The 21,877-nt window shown below is 38.9% G+C and overlaps 2 protein-coding genes across 3 annotated transcripts in view; both read left to right on the top strand.

The window, feature by feature from the left end:
* The window catches only part of RAVER1 (ribonucleoprotein, PTB binding 1), a 34,602-nt gene extending 27,718 nt beyond the window's left edge, over positions 1–6,884 (top strand). For both annotated transcript variants that reach the window (XM_070935223.1, XM_070935222.1), the window contains 5 exons: positions 3,426–3,568; positions 3,753–3,830; positions 4,393–4,518; positions 5,082–5,165; positions 5,276–6,884. In XM_070935223.1, coding sequence (XP_070791324.1) covers positions 3,426–3,568; positions 3,753–3,830; positions 4,393–4,518; positions 5,082–5,165; positions 5,276–5,422 — 578 coding nt within the window. In that variant the 3' untranslated portion in view covers positions 5,423–6,884. The remainder of the gene's footprint in view (positions 1–3,425; positions 3,569–3,752; positions 3,831–4,392; positions 4,519–5,081; positions 5,166–5,275) is intronic.
* A 5,626-nt stretch (positions 6,885–12,510) lies between these two features.
* Positions 12,511–21,541, top strand: FDX2 (ferredoxin 2). The gene is made up of 5 exons (XM_070935221.1): positions 12,511–12,631; positions 14,329–14,368; positions 15,486–15,592; positions 16,635–16,722; positions 20,890–21,541. The coding sequence occupies exons 1-5, from the start codon at positions 12,511–12,513 to the stop codon at positions 21,044–21,046; spliced, it is 513 nt and encodes a 170-aa protein (XP_070791322.1). The 3' UTR covers positions 21,047–21,541.
* The last annotated feature ends 336 nt before the right edge of the window (positions 21,542–21,877 follow it).

The following is a 21,877-nucleotide window of genomic DNA, read 5'->3' as shown; positions in this document are numbered from 1 at the left end:
AGCAAAAAGCAAACAGCCTGCCTCCTCCATGTCTGCTGCCTGTGCCGGGGAATGTTGGATACTTCACCTCTGAGCAGCTGATCAGTGGTTGGACAGGCCTCCTGGAATACTGCCAATCAGCTGTTCCAGGTGGCGGGGATTGCTGCTGCCATTCGCCACTGCTGCATGTTGCCCATATTCACTCCATAGGATGCACAGACATTTCCACCCACTTTTGGGAGGAAAAAAAGTGCATCTTATGAAGCGAAAAATACGGCACATATTTTATTTGGATTGCTAAACTAATCAGATGTGCAGATGTTTTAAAGCTGGGAGGAAATTTGTTTACACTTTAGAGTAGGGATTCACAAACATTGTGATACTACGATTACCTACAATATTGAATTAATTGCGTGGACTCCCATATGATAAAGCTAGGCAAGAAATGAATACACCACTGAGCAGGATTGCACAAACCATCTTTGTTGGAAACCCTTTTGTTCTACATTCCCTGGTTATGCTTCCATCTCATGCTTTGGCATGCTGTAATGACTTAATAGTTCTTACTACCACACCATGTACAGGTAGTCCTGAACTTACAACTACAATTAAGCCCAAAATTTATGTTGCCAAGTGAGACATTAGTTTTGCCCCATTTTATTACCTTTCTTGCCACATTTGTTAAGTGAAACACTGCAGTTGTTAAGTTAATAGCACGGTTGTTAAGTGGGTCTGGCTTCCCCATTGACTTTGCTTGTCAGAAGGTTGCAAAAGGGAATTGTATGGCCCCAGGACACTGTAACTCATTAGTATGAAGCAGTTCCAAGCATTGGAAGTTTGTTCAAATGACCATGAGGATGCCACAAAGATTGTAAGTGTGAAAAATGGTCATAAGTCACTTTTTCAGTGCTGTAACTTTGAATGGTCACTAAATGAACAGTTGTAAGTCGAGGACCGTCTATTGTAAAGAGAAAAAACACAATTTAAAATTACATTGATGTGCTTGAAGATTGGGGCAAATGCCACAAGTAGAAGTCCTGTTGCAGTAAGTAAGAAACCTTTCATTTGGGTAGGGAAAAATCAAATGCTTAATACAGGATTTAGGAGACTTGGACTGATGGCAGTGTGCATGAGAACAAATAAATCACCAGCTGAACATCAACAATAGTAATATACAGTCAGTTCTCAGTTTACAACTGTAATTGAGCTTGGAAAGTGTGGTCTTAGTTGTGCCAATGGAGTGTTCCAAATGCAAATAAATGCAGGCTGGTTGCTGAGTGCCCAAAATGCAATCATGTTACTGGGGTGATGGTGGACATTGGAACTTCGACACTGGTTCATAAATAGCTTTTGGAGAGTCTGTTGTAACTTTGAACAGTCACTAAGTGATCAATCATAAGTCAAGGACAACCAGTAATACATTAGCTAAAAGTCAGTGCCATCTGAGGCTGCCTTAACAGAAACATTATTTCTAGATCTTGAGGTTGTAGTTCCATTGTAATGTGTGGTAGTGCAGCTCTGGGCATCAAATCCACCAAGGGGGTTGTTGTAGCTGGAGTGGGCTTGGGGAGAACTAATAAGATGATAAGATATCTTGAAGCCAATTCCTAGGAGGAATGGATAAAATGGTCAGTATATGGAAGAGAAGACAAGAGGTAATGTTTGGGCAGACAGTTGATACTAAAAGAATGTTGATTCAGCAGAATATTAGAACGGAGCCATTCAAATATATTACAGAATACTAAGGCTTTTTGATTCCTTATACACAGCAATACTGGATGGGAGATACAATAAAAATTCTGTAATTCTGTAACTTTTATATCCATATAATGCAGATTGTCTTGAAACAACTGTGTGTATTTTAATGTAATTATAATTAATATAATAGATTAATTAATCATTCATCATTAGCTGACTATGTTAAAAAAGACTATCTGGCATAAACAGAGATGGATTATGTAAACCAGGGGTGTCAAACTCAAGGCCTGGGGACCGTTTCCGGCCCGCAGAGTGCTTAGACCTGGCCCATGGGGCTGCCCTGGAATAGCGAAGGACGGGCCTGCGGTGCCTTTGCCAGCAGAAACAGAGCTGGGGAGGGCCACACATGGCCTTCCCAAGCTCTGTTTTCACTGTTAGAAGGTTGCAGGAGGCCGTCACAGCCAAAGACGGAGCTCTCAAGGACCACATGCGGCTCTCCTGAGCTCTGTTTTCACTTGCAGAAGTTGCAGAAGACAGTCGCAGCAGAAAACGGAGCTCGGGAGCCCATTTTTGCTGGTAGAGCGCTCAGGCCACCACAAGCACCCCTGACTTGAGTGATATTGAACTTGCCATGCCCACCCTGGCCCCCTGAGTTCAAACACAACCCTGATGCAGCCCTCAATGAAATTGAGTTTGACACCCCTGATGTAAACTAATAACATTCAAATATGTGTTTAAATGTTTAAACAAGGACATTGGTGATATTAGTAGAATAAGCAACAAAATACATAAATCTTGCTAAGTTTTGTTTACATGACACAAGATATGTTGCTTTACCAGAAGACAAGATGGTTTATCAATTTTTTTTAAAAAAAGTTTTTTTTATTTAAATCTGATTTTTTTTTATTTTTATCTAATTTATTTTAATAAAATGCTTTTGAAGTAAAAATCTATCCAAAGATAGTTTTCTATTTAAGATACATTAATAATTTAGTTTATTCAGCATGAAATGGAGCTTAGTTATGTAGCACGAGGCTGTATATTCTGCAATATTGGGACTGTTGGTGAGTCAACAGCAGATCAGAGGAGGAGCTGCTGCAGGACAGAAATGACAGTCGCTCTTTAAATATTATGATTTAAATCAAATCTACCCTGCCCAAAGTTGCATGCTTAAATTTTTGAATGTACATACAGATACACTTTTGTTTTTGTGTTGGTATTTTACTTCTTTTATTAATCTTCTTATTGATTCTGATTAACAAATATTCAGCCTGTAGAATTCATTCCCAAAGAGGCAGAAATGTTGGGTAACTTTCAAAGAGGATCAGATAGATTGTTCATGGTTGTAGATATCAAAGACTTCTCTTAAATAATAGATATCTCATTACTGCTGCTGGGGAAAATAAATGAAAAGGCACTATTCAGTTTCTGCTTGTGGGCTCTCTGTTGGTATCTGGTTGACTACAGTGAAAACAGAATACTAGACTAGTTGCTTCTTTAGTCTCATTCGTGAGAACTTTCCTGTGATCCCATGCTTGTGTCATAGTAGAGTCTGTTACAAATATAGGAGGTTCAAAGGTGAAATGATAATACAAAGAGAAATTATGGCTATTCCTAGCATGTGCAAGTACTCATGGAAAAATCTGTGTTTACCTTACATACCAGTAGTATAGATATTCTCCCATGTGGTCCTGCATTTAATCTAAAGGAATTATAGTCTCATTACTGCATATTCACTTTACTTGCAGGTGGAACTAATAAAACATTCAGCCCAAAGACTGGTGTACTTGGCAATGCTTCCAATCCCAGAATGCAACAGGCATCCATGTCTGATGTTCTCCTGCCCTCATCTAGTCAATCAGAAGATAATTCTGCATTTGACTATCAGCCTGTGAGTATTAGTAAATTGTGATTATCTGAGTTGGAAAACTGGGGGAAGACATGTAGGCATGTATACGTTTTTGCTTTTCATTAGTGAGTATATAAAATATTAGGTGAATGTTTCAGGGCTATACATGTCTTTAGTGGTAGCAAAATTTTCTTGAAAAGATCTATTCTCTCTCTTATTTCAAAAGGACTTGGTATCACGAATATATCCCCAGGCCAGAGAGACAGCATCCCAGCTAAGTGTATTTGCACATAAGAAGCAAAAGGTAAACATTAATTGAATAAAAACTGCCCACTAGTTAAAATGGACCAGATTTTAGAGAGCTCCTAAAAAGCTGCCAATTTCTGTATCTGTTCCTTCTACTTTTGACCCATTACCCCTGTTCCTTGTGCAGCCAAATGGTACCATTATGTATATGAGGGGAAAATAGCATCAGTATTGGCCAGTGATATGCATAGAACTATCACCAACATATGCATAATTATCTATTTTAGGAAATATTATTATTAGCTAGAATGGAGAAGGAGCAAGGAATGGGTGAGAAGGAAAGTGTAAGGAGTATACTGGAAAAGTATTGCTCAGGAACACAGCAAATGGCAAGAAGGTCCCACTTTTTGATTTTCTATAGTATCACATGCAGACTTCGTAGTCAAACTATGGTGTAACTATAATCAAACTATAAAATCATAGTGTAAAATCCAGATACTAAGTGCCGGCTTCTGATTTCAGTCATTAAAAAGTAACAAGTTTACATTTGCACAATTCCTAAATATTAAAATATGAGAGTTTGTGTACAAGCACCTAAAACAACCCAATTTCTGTTTCAGGTCTCATCTCCTGGGTTTGAGCAAAACCATCTAGGAACTCCTTTGCCCCCATTCTATGCAGGGTCTCCAACCTCATATTTCACAAGTGGCCTTCAAGCTGGACTTAGACAAAGCCACTTGAACAAAGTAATTTTTTATCATTAAAGTAATTTGAAGTTCATATACAAATTAACTTTGGATAGCTTTCAATATCATATTGCAGTTGTTTGCACATTGCTCCAAGGTTACTTCAAAACATCAGGACCACCACCCAGAGTTTCTGTCTTCTATGACATTTTACAATGTTTCTCTGGACAGCACAGTTTTTGGCCACCAGTTGCCTGGTTTGACAACAGCCTGCTTGCTTTTGTGTTTACACCTGGTCAGGGAGACATGATGTCTTACAAAAACAGTTTCCGATACAACCAGTAAGGGAAATAGTTTTTGTAAAAAGAAAGTATTCACAGAGTGGAATGAATATTTGATGTTCAGATTCGTTTAATGACATGAAAAGTTTGGCAGACTATTCTGAGTTTGTGTATCCAGACTACACATTTACTAATTTTTGTGTACCTCCAGGGTTCTTTCAGGGGACATTCTCCAATAGCACCTATGCCCTCTCTCTAATTTATATATAGTATACCTGAGCAATGTGTTAAAAACCTTTCAAGTAAATCGAATAATGGTTTGATTCTTTCCTTATCTTTCAGGCTATTGGGATGCCACCAATGGGCACAGGAGAGAATATCCTTGGTTTGGGACCAACTAGCCCTTCCCACAGCAGCTACGCAAAGGTGAGATGATTCAATCCAAAAGGAATTCTGAAACTTGGAGGTTCTCCTGAACTTGTCATTTCCCTGCCCTGCTTCTCTCCTTCCTTACTTTGTTTGTCCTTCTTTTGCAGACTCCCATTGGAGGCCAGAAGCGAGCCTTTTCTCACCTGCTACCCTCTCCAGAGCCTAGTCCAGAAGGCAGCTATATTGGCCAGCATTCTCAGGGCCTGGGAGGGCACTACGCAGACTCCTATTTAAAGCGAAAGAGGATATTTTAATCCATTTCTTAGTGAAGCATTCTTATCCTCCCTAGCCCCAACCTGTACATTGTTTGTAAAAATATTTTTACTGTTTTATTTTACTGTTTTTTTAAATGCTTGTGTGTAAAAAAACCCATACCTTTATGCTTCTAAGACCAGCTGCAGTCTTGTTATGGACATTGAAGATGGGCCTGGATGTTTGCTCCCAAAGAGCACTCTTTTTCCCAGGTGAAGCTATATGAACAATCATGAGAAGCTTTGCCAAGCTCTAGTCAGCTGGACCACAATCAAACAAATTGGGTTTTTTCCATATTGCTCCTTCCTCTGCAATTCAGATTGGCGTCTTCTTGTAAGAGCCATGCCTTCTAAAGAGATACAAGTTCCTGCCTTAAGACTCCTGACAAAGGCATGTGTCCTCTAGATGTTTCACAGTACAGCGGAGTGAATGGTGATGAGGAAGGTGGTGGTGATGCCTTGTGTCCAATGGGAAACAGAGTTCCAAATGACTGCAGATTATCACAATTACACTCCTGGAATATTCAGGTTGAAATGAGTCTTCACTTTCTCTACAAGCTTTTTTTCATTGGTTTCTTTTTAAAGTATATGTCTATATTGCTTTTGTAAATATTTGTAAATTCCCTTTTTTTAAAAAAATCTGGGCTTTTAGTTGCTTCTTTCTAATAATAGTTTAGAAACATTGGATCTTGGAGTTAAATCAAAGTCATCTTGAATAATGCTTTTTTTTTTTAAAGTTTCTGTCCTCTTAGGTGTAGTAGTTTTTAGTCTAGATCAATTTCTGTTTGTGATACAAACCATTTTCTTCTGAGTGTGTTTTTTCCATTTTGACCATTGTCTTAATGCTAATCCTGTGATCTGATAACTTTTAAACCAAACTTTTGTGGCTGGGACAATCTTTGAGTGCATTGCTTTCTAGAGTGACTTGTTTTATTGCAGTTACACTCCTTAGTGACACATCTGTCTTTTTGATAGAATCCAGCTTTTATATGGTGCCTGCAGTTGGGCAAAACTATCCAACTACTGAATTGATAATTGGAATCTTTATGCTGTGTTAAGGGAGGATAGATAGATAGATAGATAGATAGATAGATAGATAGATAGATAGATAGATAGATAGCACAACCTCCTCCAACCAGAGTGGTTTGGGCAAGATCCAGGTTTAAACTGTAAACAAAGAAGAGCTCAATCAGTTCCTTAAGCCAGTTTAGATTCAGGATAGACAATATTGTCCATTCTCAGAGGAGACCTATATAGGGTTCATTTTGAGAGAGTGGGAGTCTGTGGCCTTCTCCCCAAGGGATTTAGAGTTCTGCTTTGATATAATGAACTATTTCTGTTTCATAAACATGCTACAATATTTCTACTATAGATACTAGCTGGTTTGCTGTATTTGTCGCTGGATTTGAAATCCATCAACAGCTGGATACCAACTTTCTTAAAGTAAAGCTATATTTATATCAAACTTCATCATCTGTTGCATTATTCATTGAGAATGTGCTGCAAACTAATGCTTGGTTGAAAGATACTTGTGCCCCATATGTGTATCTGGATCTAGAACTGCCTTACATGAAAAATAATCCATATAAATAGTGTCAACTTTTTGCACACACACACACATCAAAAAGGAATTGTTGACCTTTTTTATACCCCAGAGGCTGAAAAGAATATTAAATATCACTGGAGGAGGTCTTTTGTTTCCCTTGCAAATTGTCTGGTGGATGGAATTTCATAATTCTCAACAGTAACGGTAGTATTTCTGTTGTTGGGGTATCTTTTGAGTTAATCCATATATTAATAAAACACGTCTGCAACCTTCAACTGGGTGAAATGTTGCAGCATAGAACAAAACATTTTCAACCAAGGCATCTCAAATGAACTAACTTACAAAATGCCAGGACCTCTTTCTCCCAAGGCAGTGACATTTGGGAGAATTGTGGTTGCTTCAGCACTGCCAGGTTGCTGCACTGCTCTAGCTACATGACCCTCATTTTCAGCATTACCAAACATTTCCCTGGCCACTAGCTCAATCCCTTGTTCCTCCCCCCGCCCCCAAGCAGCAGACCTTAAACTGCAGGAAGCAAGATACCTTGGCATTTCTTTCCTGCAGTGAATTGAACATATTCTAGAAAGTATGTTGTCTGATACCACTCCCTTCTTATGTAAACTTCGTAAAAGGAAAGTCATTAATAATCTACAGGAGGAAAATAAATAGGACTCTCATAGCACCTTTTTCAACAAATGAATTTTATTATAAGGCATAAGAGCTTGTGAGCTAGAGCTCACTTTATCAGATACATCTGACTTTTTTTGCCCTCTACATAACAAAAATCCTAGTGACAATGCCTTGGGTGAACTGATTGAGTTTCCAGCCATGCCTGACTTTTCTTGTCCTTTAAAAATAAGGTGGTTTCATACATGTCATTTTCTTCAGCTGAACATTAGATGGCACCACACACAGAACAGAGACTGCAAAAATTCAGCTAAGTTTCTACAGATTTCATAATTTTTTATTCTTATTGCCCACTCTCCCCAGAAAAAAGGGCTAGATGTCTTTCTTTTCCTGTAATGTTGAATGACCTGTAATTTTACGTCTATCAGTTACCAATGAAATAGAATTGTGGCTTTAACAAAAACTTGTTTTGTCAGTAATCACTTCATTTTTGAAGAGTTTTTCTCTCCAACTCTTCACTATCTCCTGATTCTAAATCCCAAATGCCAGGAATATTACTGTAAGAAGTTTTACATTTTTAGTATACTAATGGTATACCACTACTACTATACTACTATAATTTTCAAACTGAGCTCTCATTATAATATACTGGTGGGAGGAACCTGAACTAGTTAGATTTTTTCTGAATTCCAGAGGTCAACTTTTTTTTTTTTTATTCTCCAAGAATGCCCTATTATCATACTTCTTTTCTTACACTGAAATCCTGGCTGCCTTTCCCCCATTTGCCATCCCTGCTATTTGCTAGGTTCCAGAAAATCTGGTCTTGGGCAGCCAGAATGACCTGGGTTGCTCTGTTTGATTGCATTGACCATAATTTGTGAAAATCCATAGTCTAATTATACCTCCTGCCACTGCCTACTTTTCTAGTAGGATCCCATTTTTTGAGGGATGAGGACCATGAAGGGGGAACTGGTATGAAAATTATAAAATTATAACAAGGCAGCAGGAATGAAGGAACACATTCCAGAAAGGGGGGTGGTAAGGGAAGAAGCAACACAGACCAGAGACTGATAGGAAACAGAAAGAGAATTCAGATAGTCCCTGAAATCCCCCAGGATAAATCCATTAGGCTGAGATGGTAATGGTTTGTTCTGGTTAGAATCTTATATGTGAGCAAATAAAGTATTGAACTCGGGTTGAATGTTCTTGGGCTTAGCCTGATACATTGGCCATCTCAATGCAGTTAGCATCTTACACACGTGGGTTACCCCAAACCAGTAATCACAACTATTTTTTCTTCCAAAAAATGTATTGATAGAAAATGTAGATAGAATTTATGATATTATGATGAAGGAAAAGCAAGTATTATAAAACTGCTGGACAAGTACTTTCCTTTTTATAACATGGAATAAAATTTTCAAAACCCTGATGGCTAGGGCCATTTTAATCTTTCTCACATTGCTTTCTCTGCAGTTTCCATTTCACAGCCATAATTTCAGCCAAAAGGATCTCCAAATTGATGCTCCTTCATTTTCCAAAATCATCTCTATTAAACAGTTGATAGACAAGCTGGGGTGGAAAACATATAACGGATTCATACAACAATCTAGACTACTAGCAAACTATAACTTTTTCAAGAATCTAAATATTTTGTAAATATGGGCCTGAAGACAAACTCAAACCCACTCCATGGTACCACTCTTAGGGACAACCTGCAAACATGTTCATCCATACTCCAACTCACAAAATCCAGTGATCATATTGTAATAGCTCATTTTTATTTCAGGATCTCTCCATCCACACAAATATACTCAAACTATATTCAAAATATACATCATACTAGCTAGATTATAACATTTGCATTGCCACTTAGGTCTGTGCTGGTATTTAGATAAATAACTTATTACAGTCACAGACCAGCATTAAAAATAATAGGAAAAAATTGTGGTGGCCAAGCGTTCATAGTGACGTCGCTTTTTGATCCTTCGATGTCGGCTCTTCCTATCATTGTGAAGCAGAATTCACCAAGTGTTGGATTGTTCACCCACTAATGGGGAACGTGAGCTGGGTTTAGACTGTCGTGAGACAAGTTAGTTTTACCCTACTGATGATGTGTTGTTGCGCTAGTAATCCTGCTCAGTATGAGAGGAACCGCAGGTTCAGACCTTTGGTGTACGCGCTTGGCTGAAGAGCCAATGGGGCGAAGCTACCATCTGTGGTGTTATGACTGAACACCTCTAAATCAGAATCCCCCCTAAACATAACGATACCGCAGCACCGAGGAGCCTTGGTGGGCCTCGGATAGCCGGGCCGCCCGCCCCGGTGCAGAGAGCCATCCGTCACAGGAGCGGAGCGCGGCTGGAAGGGGGCCGCCTCTCACCCCCGGCGAAGCACACGTTCGTGGGGAACCTGGTGCTAAATCATTCGTAGACCTGATTCTGGGTTGGGGTTTCGTGTGTAGCAAAGCAGCTCCCTCGCTGCAATTTATTGAAAGTCAGCCCTTGACACAAGCTTTTGTAAAATAAAGAAAATTAAAATAATAATAATAATAATAATAATAATAATAATAATAATAAGAAGAAGAAGAAGAAGAAGAAGAAGAAGAAGAAAGGCAATATATTACAATTAGCGGTGGATTATCAGTGGGCAGCCAGCATATGCCTAATTTTGCAGGCAGTATAACAAAATGTAGCCACATTCAGAGAAACTACCTCGAAGTGATCTGAAAACATCAATTGTACATTAAAAAATCAACACTCCCCAGCTATTTTATCAGGTAAGGTGTTATAAAATGGGTCCATGAGTTCTTATAAGAGATACAGTATAGTATGACATGATGAGCTGTAGTTTTGATAGCTCCTTGTCTACAGGGACACAATTTCAGCTCATAGAATTTTTTTTATCAGCCCTCCAAAGCTGTTGTGGAAAATGCATTGCAGCATGTTAAAAATGCACTTTGGAGTTTGGGGACAGTTATACAATATAAATACCTCACTGCTTTAAAAGGAGGGATTTGACTGCACAAAAAAAGTTCTTAAGAAAAGCAGACTGATCTTGTTGGATTTCCAGGTCTTTGATATGTTATTTACCGTATTTTTTGGAGTATAAGACGCACCGGAGTATAAGACGCACATACCTTTTTTGTTTTGTTTTTTTTATAAAAAGTTTTTTTTTATTTTTTAGACAAACACACATACAAACATAACAATGTATTTTCTTTGAACAGAATATTTGGCCGGTTCACAAATTTAAACAGTGTTTAGTCATTTCAATTAAATTTACAATTTCTATATTTCCTTTTTGCCATATTTATTCCTCATCTATTTTTTTAAAAAACCAATATTACCCTTCATCCTCATCTCTAATCTTAATCAAATTCAATTTTTCCCTTCTGTTCTATATTATACCCCTTCCCATTGTCATCTATTTTTATATCCATCCTCACATTGGTTAATTATGTAATATTACAATTGTTTAAAACTTGTGCTAATTAAGCTGTGCTGAAGCTGAAAGGAGCTGTTTTTTCTTGCTATTTGCTTGCAAGGAGGTAACTGCTGCGAGGCACAGGCTAAAGGGTGGGGGCCAGTGGGTGGGCGGGGCTACATTCAGTGTATAAGACGCATCTAAATTTTCACCCCCTTTTAGGGGGGAAAAAGGTGCATCTTATACTCTGAAAAATACGGTAAATGTATTAAGTCAGGGGTGGGCAACTGTGGCCCTTTTACAACCTGTGACTTCAACTCCCAGAATTCCTGAATTCTGGGAGTTGAAGTCCACAGGTTGTAAAAGGGCCAAAATTGCCCACCCCTGTATTAAGTGAACATTTGTACTCCATCATTAAGAGTGCTTCTCTGGAGAAGCAGAGATATTGAAGTTTTTGTGAAATGATCCTAAACCATACTGATGGGGAATTGTCCTCTATAAAGAATGAACTCAAATCTCTGGGGAATAAGAATAATTTTTAACCAATATGTTACAAGTCCAGGCACCTGTTTTAACTTTAGATAAACTGCCTTCTTCCTTAGTAGTACATTTGGGACACAATGGGCTACCTGAAATATAGCTCTTAGGAATTTGGACTGCACCCTTTCCAGAGGAGTTAAGGAGGAGTAAGGTCCCAACTGAACACCAGAGAATAGTTGTTAGCAAGCTTTAGCTGAATATAACTTCAGTGCTGCTGGAATATACTATGCTCCTCTGGAGAAATAAGATTGAATTGCTGCCACTGTTTTTTTTTGTTTGTTTTGTTTTAGCATTTTGAATGACATAGTTTGGATGTGCACTGCATTTAGTAGAAGAGACTGGCCAGTCACTTGTCTGAAATGATATAAGATCTCCTGCTTGAGCAGGAGGCTGGACTAGAAGACCTCCAAGGCCCCTTCCAGCTCTATTCTGATTGTAATTGACGATAGTAGAGCTGTGAAAAACTATGCCCGAATATTTAAAAGACTGAATATGCTCAAATGTTCTGGCTGTTCATCTTCCAGGCATGCAATTTAAGCCTTTTTGCAAATATCATGATCTTAGTTTTACTTTAGTTGATTTCAAAAGTTTCTTCAGATCAGTAACTAGCCAGAGCTTTCAGGGCTTCCCGAAGTCCAATATATGCACTTGTATATCATCTGCATACAACAAGGATGCAAATATGTGTATTAGCTAATTTTGGAGGATGGTGCGTTCTTCCTGATCCGGAAGGCGAATGAGAAGTTCGGTGTATTGTGTAAGCCTAACTTGTTATCAGTTTATGGAATATAAAACTTAGAAAATTAATTCGGTGTCTCTATTAAGCCTGCTGTGGGAACAGATTCCTTACAAATCTTATTCCTTTCCAAGGGAATACTGCTTTGCTCCTCCCTCTGCGTTTTGTCACCCTAGCAACCGACCTCTGACCCCGCCATGCAGTCACGTGGATCGTGCAATGGCGGCTTCCTGGGCTGCTGGTGGCGGCGTGAGTGTGACCCTGGGCTGGGGGTGGCGTCGCCTCCAGTTGCTCCTGGGAACTGCCGGGCGATTTCAGTTTAGGGGCTTTCGTACTACAGGTGGGATGGCGGCTGCCACTGGGAGCATTTTTCTCTGGCCTTAAAGAGGAGAGGAGGGAGGGAAGAGGTTTCTCAGCCAGGCGTTCCTTTTCTCCTTGTTTTGTGTTTTGTGAGGATTCGGTCACCCACCGAATCGAGGAGAGGAGCGCGATAATCCTTTCCTTTCCCCCGCCGCAGCCTTCCCTTCCAAGGGTTTATGTCTCCATTTGACTGTGATTTTGCTTTACCTTTTCTTCCGTTCGAGAATGTAGTCAACTGTTAATCTGTATCATTTCTACTCTCCCCCCCTTCCCCCACGATTCCCTTTATTGCTTCCGAGATAACCTGCACCTGTTATTATTCTCCCTCTTTGTTCGTTACTGCGATTCTGTGGGGTACTTTAGGATAAAAAAAAAATACAGTAGTTCAAGGTCATCAATAAGTCTCCTTAGCCCTTTTGAGATTTTGAGTTTGACTCTCCTTCTCCAATATACTCAATCCAATCATCAAATATACTCAATATATTCTCCAAAGCACCCAAAAGCATGACAAGAAGTAATGGGTGGAAGATTATTAAAGAGAGATTCAATCTAGAACTAAACAAGAAATTTCCTGACAGAACAATTCATCAGCGGAATGGCTTGCCTCCGGAAGTTGTGGGTGCTCTATTAATGTAGGTTTTCAAGAAAAGATTGTGCAGTCATTTGGCTGGAATCATATAGGGTCTCCTACTTGAGCAGGGGGTTGGACTAGAAGATATCCAAGATCCTTTCCAAATCCTATTGTATGTTCTTTACAGATTATATCAGAGTTTAAGTACATTGGAGACTTACAAATACATTGTTGAAATATTTGAGTGGTCAGATAAGAAAAATGTAGGAAAGTTATGTTTGCATAACACACTGAACTATAATAAATCTCATTTTATCCTAGCATACTATGAGAACCCAGTTTATGATGCTGTAGTTTTATTTCAGGGAGTTAAAGGGGAAAGCCTTTTAAGGAGGGTATGTGTGTCATGCAAACACAGTCACTATTACTTTTGGTGCTAGATGAGGACATCTCCCAATCATTTAACTTAACATACACTATCTGGATCCTGCATGTTGCTCCTAGGAATTTGTTCTGCTTCTCCATTTCCAAGTTGTCTGTTTTTTACAGAGTAGTAGGCCAGTTGTTTGTATTCTTTCTGGTTTATAGAAGCATTTCTTAGTATTTGTTGAATCCATTTTTACTGTCATTTTATCATACTGGACTGTTAGTTGTGAAGATGAATATTTCTGAAAACTGGTTCATTGAAGAGACTGTGATAATACAGATTTAGTACTAAAAATGAAATAGTGAACTGTCTTCAGTGACGGACTTCAGTTATTCCTTGCTAAAAAGCACAATAATCTCACATGAACAACCCTAAAACCAAAGTTCAAATGCAGTGATGATTGTCTAAAAAGGAGATTTCATTAGACTGGAGATCTATTTGTCCTATCCCTTTCTGTATTTTATGTTGCAAAATTGAAACACTATTTTATGCCATGGGATACACAAAATAATGCAAATAATAAACACCATATCTGTTTCTGATAAAGCCTTAATACTTGACTTAGAAGGTTATGATAAAAAGATGGATCTAGCATGTAATATCAAAATCTGGCTGCAAAATTCCTGAAAGGATTTGTATTTTCCTAATTAATAATGGCATTTTGTTATTGCTTTTCCAGTGGCTTTTCAAACTGAAGATAAGAGCTGCACAGCAGAAGTGTGAGTATTAGGATGTGGACACATGAAACTAGAAGAAGTGATTCAACTGAAGCAGGCACATTTTGTTGCTGCTCCAATTTCTTGACATTTTGCTTGGTATTAAAAGACACAAATAACTTCAAATAGCTTTCCCGTCTGGGTGATATAGAAACTAAGTTCACTAACTAAAATATTCTGTAGTAGAATATTTTAGGGATATATTTGGAATAGAGACCAGAACACATTATATTGAAGCATAAATTGGATTAATGACAACAGTGGCAGCAAAAATAGGCTTGAGGATTACAGTCCCTCATTATTGACTTATACAAATGAAAATATACAGATGTGATTGAATATTGTAATTAGGTATAACATTGTATAATATCTAGGTTTAATACATTAGTATAACACATGTGCCTAGTTAAATCAATGAGGCCATTGAAGTATAACTTTACACTTAGGTAATGAGTCAAGACTACATTTTGGGTTTTGAATGAACAAAGGCATTCTATGAACATAGTTTCTTTCTAGGGAGTTATTTTTGATTGCTTTCCCAGAGCTCTGCTTGCCTCCAAATATCTTCATAAATTAATGTCCTTTGAATGTTCTGAGGTTAAGCTGGCAGTGCAGTTTTTCTTCAAAAAGCATTTTTGCAGTGAGATAATTGCCCAATTTGACTCTACAGCTAAGCCTGTCCTTTGTTTTCTCTAGGAAGATTTATTTGAATTAGGGGCTTTAAGTTGGCCCTATAAAATTGCATACTAACCTAAATCAGCCTAGGATGAAAATTTTGGTTTAAGTATTTGCCTTAATCATAGATTGATCCAAGATAGTGGTTCATGCTAGAGCTAAAAGTAATCGGTTTTAGCATGTTACTCAAAGCACTTTTATCATTTGTGTCTTTTATTTCAGATTAAAAATCTATATCCGTTATTAGATCAACCTTCCGCATGTCTTCTCCCTATGTGTTAGGACAGTAGCACTCAAAATTCTCATCCAGCGTAAAGTGAACAAGGATAGGCAATTCTACATAAAAACAGAAATTGCCAGAAAACATTGAGTAGCATTTGAGCGTATGATATATACTGGATGGCCCTGAACTGAGAGCATTTCCATATTGTTTCTTCTGTCTCAGAGTCAATGTAGTGTTCATAGATCGTTGTGGGCAAAAAATCCCAGTGCAAGGCAAAGTTGGGGATGATGTGCTGCGCTTGGCTCAGAGAAATGGCATTGAACTAGAAGGTATGTCATGAATATCTGTATAATGCTCTCCTGGGTTGGAGCAAAGATCAATTTAGGCCAGCATCCTCTTTCCAACATTGGGTCACCTGCTCTGGGAAACCCACACAAGCAGGATATGAATACAATTATTTATTTGATTTATACATCTGCCCATCTCATAAGTGACTGGGTGGTTTACATTAATATAAATAAACCAAATAAAATATACAATATAAAGTAAAAAACACAAAGCTGAGCAGTATAAAATAACCATTAACAAAGTGAAGTGTTCTGGGGCCCTAGGCAACCATGTCTTTAGGGCAGGGGTCTCTAACCTTGGTAACTTTAAGACTTGTGGACTTCAACGCCCAGAATTTAGAGTATTGCAGTAGCTCTGCCTCATAGGTTTTTGCACTTAGTATTGAAGGTTCTACAATTACAACCTTATAGCAGCATAGAAGCAATCTTTCTAAATAACAGTCAGTTTCAAAAAAAATTAAAAATTAAAGCTGTCCTATCACAGGTTGTAACTTTAAAAGATCTCTTATAGAAAAATATGTTAAACTCTGCAGCAAAAAGGTTCCCGCTTGTATAAACTACAATTACTGGTTTTGTACAGAGACTATGAAAATTTAAGTAGCAATACCACCCCTTTCCCCCCTCCCCCACATTCCTAATTTTCTGGTAGATTTGTTTACCTGTTCCAAGGTGCCTTCAGCCTGCCAGTAGGATTTGTCCAGTTTTTTAATAGATTCCAACATTTAATCATGGCCCAGAAACAATGCTGCTTCTTTATGTAATCTAGCACTAGTTTGTTTGTTTTATTAGATTAGTAACTAACTTTTATCTTTATTTTTTTTTTTAAAAAAAACCCTTTTCCTCTCCAGGAAGAAAAAGGTTAGGAAGATCTGCCTGTTGTATATGCTGGGGGGAGGGGGGGATTTTCTTTGAATGACACAGATTTAAATCCAGACAATGGTTTTCTGTTATGCTGCTGCTTGGCAGAAGAATCATTTGAGATCAGGGAAGCTGGACTGAATCAATCTTCCTTTTACTTTCCTAGGTGCTTGTGAAGCTTCCTTAGCTTGCTCTACCTGTCATGTTTATGTAAGCCATGATTTTCTGGATAAGCTTCCCACGCCTGATGAACGGTAAGGGTTACTTTGGCTTTCTTCTTATAGAGGCTGTGGCTGACCTTTAGACCAGGGGTGTCAAACTTGATTTCATTGAGGGCTGCATCAGGGTTGTGTTTGACCTCGGGGGGCTGGGGTGGGTCTGGACAAAGTAGGCGTGGCCAGCTTGACGTCACTCGTGTCAGGGGTGCCTGTGGTGGCCCGACCACTCTGCCAGTGAAAATGGGCTCCCGAGTTTCATTTTCAGCTGCGACGGCCTCCTGCAATCCTTTGCCAATGAAAGCAGAGCTTGGGAGGCCGCGTGTGGCCCTCGCGACCTCCATTTTCAGCTGGGATGGCCCCATGAAACTCTGCCAGCAGAGAGGCATAGTGGGCTGGTCCTTTGCTGTTTCCAGAGTGGCCCTATGGGCCAGATCTAAGCACCCTGTGGGCCAGATCCGGCCCACGGGCCTTGAGTTTGACACCCCTGTTTTAGACTATCACTAGGCTAACATTTCCTGATTTTGGCTTTATACTGATGCTTTTCTCAAGCCATTTGGAGCAAAATTGCTGAGCACATTGTAAACCGCCCTGAGTCTCCGGAGAAGGGCGGCATATAAATCAAATTAAAAAAAAAATAATGACTGGGTCTTTGGAGATGAATAATTTGGGAGGAGGTATCCCACTGTAAAGAGGCATCCTTTGTTTTTACTTTGGAAAGACCCCCTGATACCTCTGTAGTTTTTCTGTTTGCTTCTGACTTGGATAATAGTAAAAGCCATCACTAAAAGTTAAGCAATATCCCAGTGGGTGGTGGAGGGAGTACTTACTGTATATACTAATAGCACTACACCTATGTAGTGTAAATAGCAAGGAAGGGTTTGTTCTTTTTCTTAAGGTTGCTTTTTACCTGTAACAAAGGACAATTTGAATATTTAAGTGCATAACCCTCATTCAAGATTGAAAAATCAGCTGCACTAATAATTTCCAGTATGTGTTGAAGCTTTGCCAAGAGTAATCCCCCTAGACTGTTTGTGTGCTGAGTCAATTTGGTATTATAACATATACAATGCATTTAGAAAGTATTCAGACCCCCTTTACTTTTGTCAATTTTATTGTGCTGCAGCCTGATTCTACAGTTGTTGAAATTCATTTTTTTCCTCAATCTACACTCAGTATGCCATAATGACAAAGTGAAAACAGAAGTTTAAAAATAAAAACTGAAATATCACATTGGTGTAAGTATTCTGACCCTTTGCAACAACACTTGAAATTTAGCGCAGGCGCCTCCCACTTTTCTTGATTGTTGCTGACATGTTTCTACACCTTGAATGGAGTCGACCTGTGGTAAATTAAATCGATTGGACATGATTTGAAAAAGCACAGACCTCTCTCTAGAAGGCCTCACAGCTGACCATGCATACTGTAGCGGAGCCAAAGCCATGAGGTCAAGGGAACTGCCTTAAGAGCTCAGTGACAGGATTACTGCAAGGCACAGATCTGGGGAAGGCTACAGTAAAATTTCTGCTGCACTGAAGTTTCCTAAAAGCGCAATGAAAGAAGTTTAGCACAACCAGGACTCTTCCAAGAGCTGGTGGCCCGGTCAAACTGAGCAATTGGGGGAGAAGGGCCTTAATAAGAGAGGTGACCAAGACCCCAATGGTCACTTTGACTGAGCTCCAGAGATCCTATGTGGAGATAGAATAGTTCCAGAAGAACAACCATCACTGCAGCCCTCCACAGATTTGGGCTTTATGGCAGAGTAGGTAGACAGAAGCCTCTCAGTGCAAAACACATGAAAGCCTGCTTGGAGTTCGCAAAAAAAGCACCTGAAGGACTCTCAGACTGTGAGAAACAAGATTCTCTGATCTGATGAAACCAAGATTGAACTGTTTGGCCTCAATTCTGAACGTTATGTCTGGAGGAAGCCAGGCACCGCTCATCACCTGCCCAGTATCATTCCAACAGTGAAGGATGGTGGTGGCAGCATCATGGTGGTGTTTTTCAGCAGTAGGGACTGGGAGACAGGTCAGAGTTGAGGGAAAGCTAAATGGAGCAAAGTACAGGGATATCCGCCTGTTCCATAGCACTCAGGATCTCAGACTGGGCTGAAGGTTCACTTTCCAACATGACAATGATCCTAAGCACACAGCCAAGACAACACAGGAGTGGCTTAGGGACTCTGTGAATGTCTTAGAGTGGCCCAGCCAGAGCTCTGACCTGAACTCTATTGAACATCTCTGAAGAGACCTGAAAATGGCTGTCCACTGTTACCATCCAATTTTACTGAACTTGAGAGGATTTGCAAGGAAGACTGGCAGAAAATCCCCCAATCCAGTTGTATGAAGCTTGTTGCGTCATACCCAAAAAGACAAGACTGTAATTGTTGCCAAAGGTGCTTCAACAAAGTACTGAGTGAAGGGTCTGAATACTTATGTCAATGTGATATTTCAGTTTTTTTCTTTTTAATAAATTTACAGACATTTCTAAAATTCTGTTTTAACTTTGTCAGTATGGGGTACCGAGTATAGATTGAGGGGGGAAAAAGAATTTCAACAACTGTAGAATCAGGCAGCAGCATAACAAAATAGACAAAAGTGAAGGGGATCTGAATACTTTTTTTTTTTTAATTGAAAAAGTTTTACAATTACATTTTCTCCCCAATTTCCCCCCCCCCCAACCCTCCCAGACCTCCCTAACCCCCCCTAACCCTCCCCTCCCCTCCAGGCTTCCTCAAAATGTAATCCAAATCAAAATCCCCTTTTTATAAAACTTGAACCCATCCACCCCCTGTATATTTTTCACCTCTTCACAAAGTTCTATTATTCTATCCCTATATAATACTTTTAGTTAAAAGCTATCTGATATTTCCTAGTTTGATATTTATTCTGCACATAATCTATCCACTTTTTCCACTCCCATACATAAGTCTCTTGTGAGCGATCTTTTAAATATGCTGAAATCTTCGCCATCTCTGCAAAACTGGCCATCTTCAAAGTCCATTCTTCAATAGTAGGCATAGCTTCATTTTTCCAATATTGACCTATCAGTAATCTCGCTGCAGTTATCATATACAATATCAACTTTGTTTCACCCAATGTAAAACCCTTAGCTATACCTAATAAAAACAATTGTGGAGAAAACTGAATTTTTTTCTTCAAAACATTCTGCATAACCCACCAGATTTTTATCCAAAAAGCCTTCACTTTCTTACAAGTCCACCACACATGATAATATGTGGCATCTAGGCAATCACATCTCCAGCATTTTGGTTGAACATTAGGGTACATGCACGACAATTTCTTAGGATCTAAATGCCATCTATAAAACATTTTGTAAAAATTTTCCCTCAAGTTCTGTGACTGTGTAAATTTAACATTCTGAACCCAAATTTTTTCCCATGTTTTCAACATCACTGGTTCTGCAAAATTTTGTGCCCACTTTATCATGCAATCTTTAACCAATTCAGTTTCTGAATCCCTTTCTAACAAAACATTATAAACCCTTTTAATATGCATTGGACCTTTCTCTTTTATATGTCTAATATAATACTTGGATCTGAATACTTTCTGAATGCGCTGTATATCTCTATTGCGTGGAGATATTATGATAGAGGTTGAGCAGGTGGAGCTCCAGATGCAGGAGAGAGCACACATTGGTTGATTGCCAGTTATATACATCTCAGCATAGGCCTGATATTTAGATCCTTGATTTGATAGAACAGTCTATTGAGACCTCACAACAGCTTATCATATTTCCTTCTGGGCACTAATACATACGTGACCGGCAGAAATGTTAAATTTATAGTCAACGATGTTTAACTGAAAACCTTTACAAAAGACAAAAAGTATTTGTAAAGTCTATAATGCTGCATGAATTGGAATAAGTATTTAAAACCTGTATATATTTATACAGAGAAAGTCAGTTTGGTGTAGTGGCTAAGACACCAGGCTAGAAATTGGGAGATCATGAGTTCTAGTCTAAATTCAGCCACAAGCCAGCCTCTCTCAGCCCTAGGAAACAGTCACTGACAAACCATTTCTAAAATCTTGACAAGACATGCTTTTATGTTATTCTTATTTAGATCTTTTTTTTTTATTTTTCTTTTTCAGGTTTTAAAGTAGTTATCTGCCATGAATGTTGTAAGTGCAAAGCCAGGATATTAATTGGTATTATAAATAACTCCTGACATTCTTCTCCACTTAGGGAGGAGGATATGTTGGATATGGCACCGCTGCTTCAGGAGAACTCTCGACTGGGCTGTCAAATTGTCCTTAGCAAAGAACTGGAAGGAGCAGCATTCACCCTTCCCAAAATCACCAGGAACTTTTATGTGGATGGGCATGTCCCCAAACCTCATTGAGAACTACAGACTCCATGGCTGGATCTGTCTCCATTGTTAAGATGACAAAGGCTGCAGAGAGCACAGTGGGATTGTGGCCAAAGAAAGAAGAAGGAGGAAATGGCTCAAAGACTAAGAAGATGGGGCTATGGAAGGAACTGAGAAAAATGAGTGAGACTCAAACATTTGGCAACTATCTCATCTGCTTATACCTCCTTCAGAAATCCAAAGATGGATTAAGCTTAGCCTCATCCATGGCACAGAGGGGCACTGGGAGAAGGGTAGTTCCATACCTAACAGTTCTATCCTTACATCCTGGAGAAAACCAAAACGTTTCATGGAGAGGCAAGATGTTCTTATGCAGTAGCCACTGTGTTTTAGCAGAGGAATACAAAGTTTTATGTATTGTTAATTGCATGAAGAAGGGAAAAAATATAATTCCCATAAACACATTCTCTATATACTTTACAATGTATTCGTTTTCTCTTGTTTTTCCAGCACTGTTTGGATCTATACTGGCACTTCTTGTCTGCATTTAACCATCGAACAGTATATTGGATATTTGGTTATCTGTAGAACCAAAAAAAACAAAACAAAAAAATGGCTTCTTCCATTAAAGATGAGGCTTCTGCTAATGTTTTTGAATTCATTCTCCATATACATGAACAGATATATTTGGAATGATGTGTGAATGTGGGGCAGGGGCTGGGCAGCACTTTAGATTCAGCCTTCCAAAGTGGTTTGAAGAGTTCAGGAGTACAACTCTAGCATCTATCTGCAATATCTTAAATGGTTACATCTTTTGTTCTTGTAATTGCACAACCACTTAGAAGTGTTATAGAAAGAGCCCTG

The sequence above is a fragment of the Pituophis catenifer genome, unplaced genomic scaffold (genome assembly GCF_029215685.1).
Source record: "Pituophis catenifer annectens isolate HBS135680 unplaced genomic scaffold, rPitCat1.0.hap2 SCAF_2, whole genome shotgun sequence".
NCBI classification, from domain to species: Eukaryota; Metazoa; Chordata; class Lepidosauria; order Squamata; family Colubridae; genus Pituophis; species Pituophis catenifer.
This window is presented reverse-complemented; position numbering and strand designations above follow the sequence as displayed.

Coding starts and splice junctions, on each gene's coding strand:
- FDX2 (XM_070935221.1), top strand. CDS start 12,511: ATGGCGGCTTCCTGGGCTGCTGGTGGCGGCGTGAGTGTGACCCTGGGC. Junction 12,632..14,328: donor TAGGGGCTTTCGTACTACAG/GTGGGATGGCGG, acceptor TTGCTTTTCCAG/TGGCTTTTCAAACTGAAGAT. Junction 14,369..15,485: donor AAGAGCTGCACAGCAGAAGT/GTGAGTATTAGG, acceptor CTTCTGTCTCAG/AGTCAATGTAGTGTTCATAG.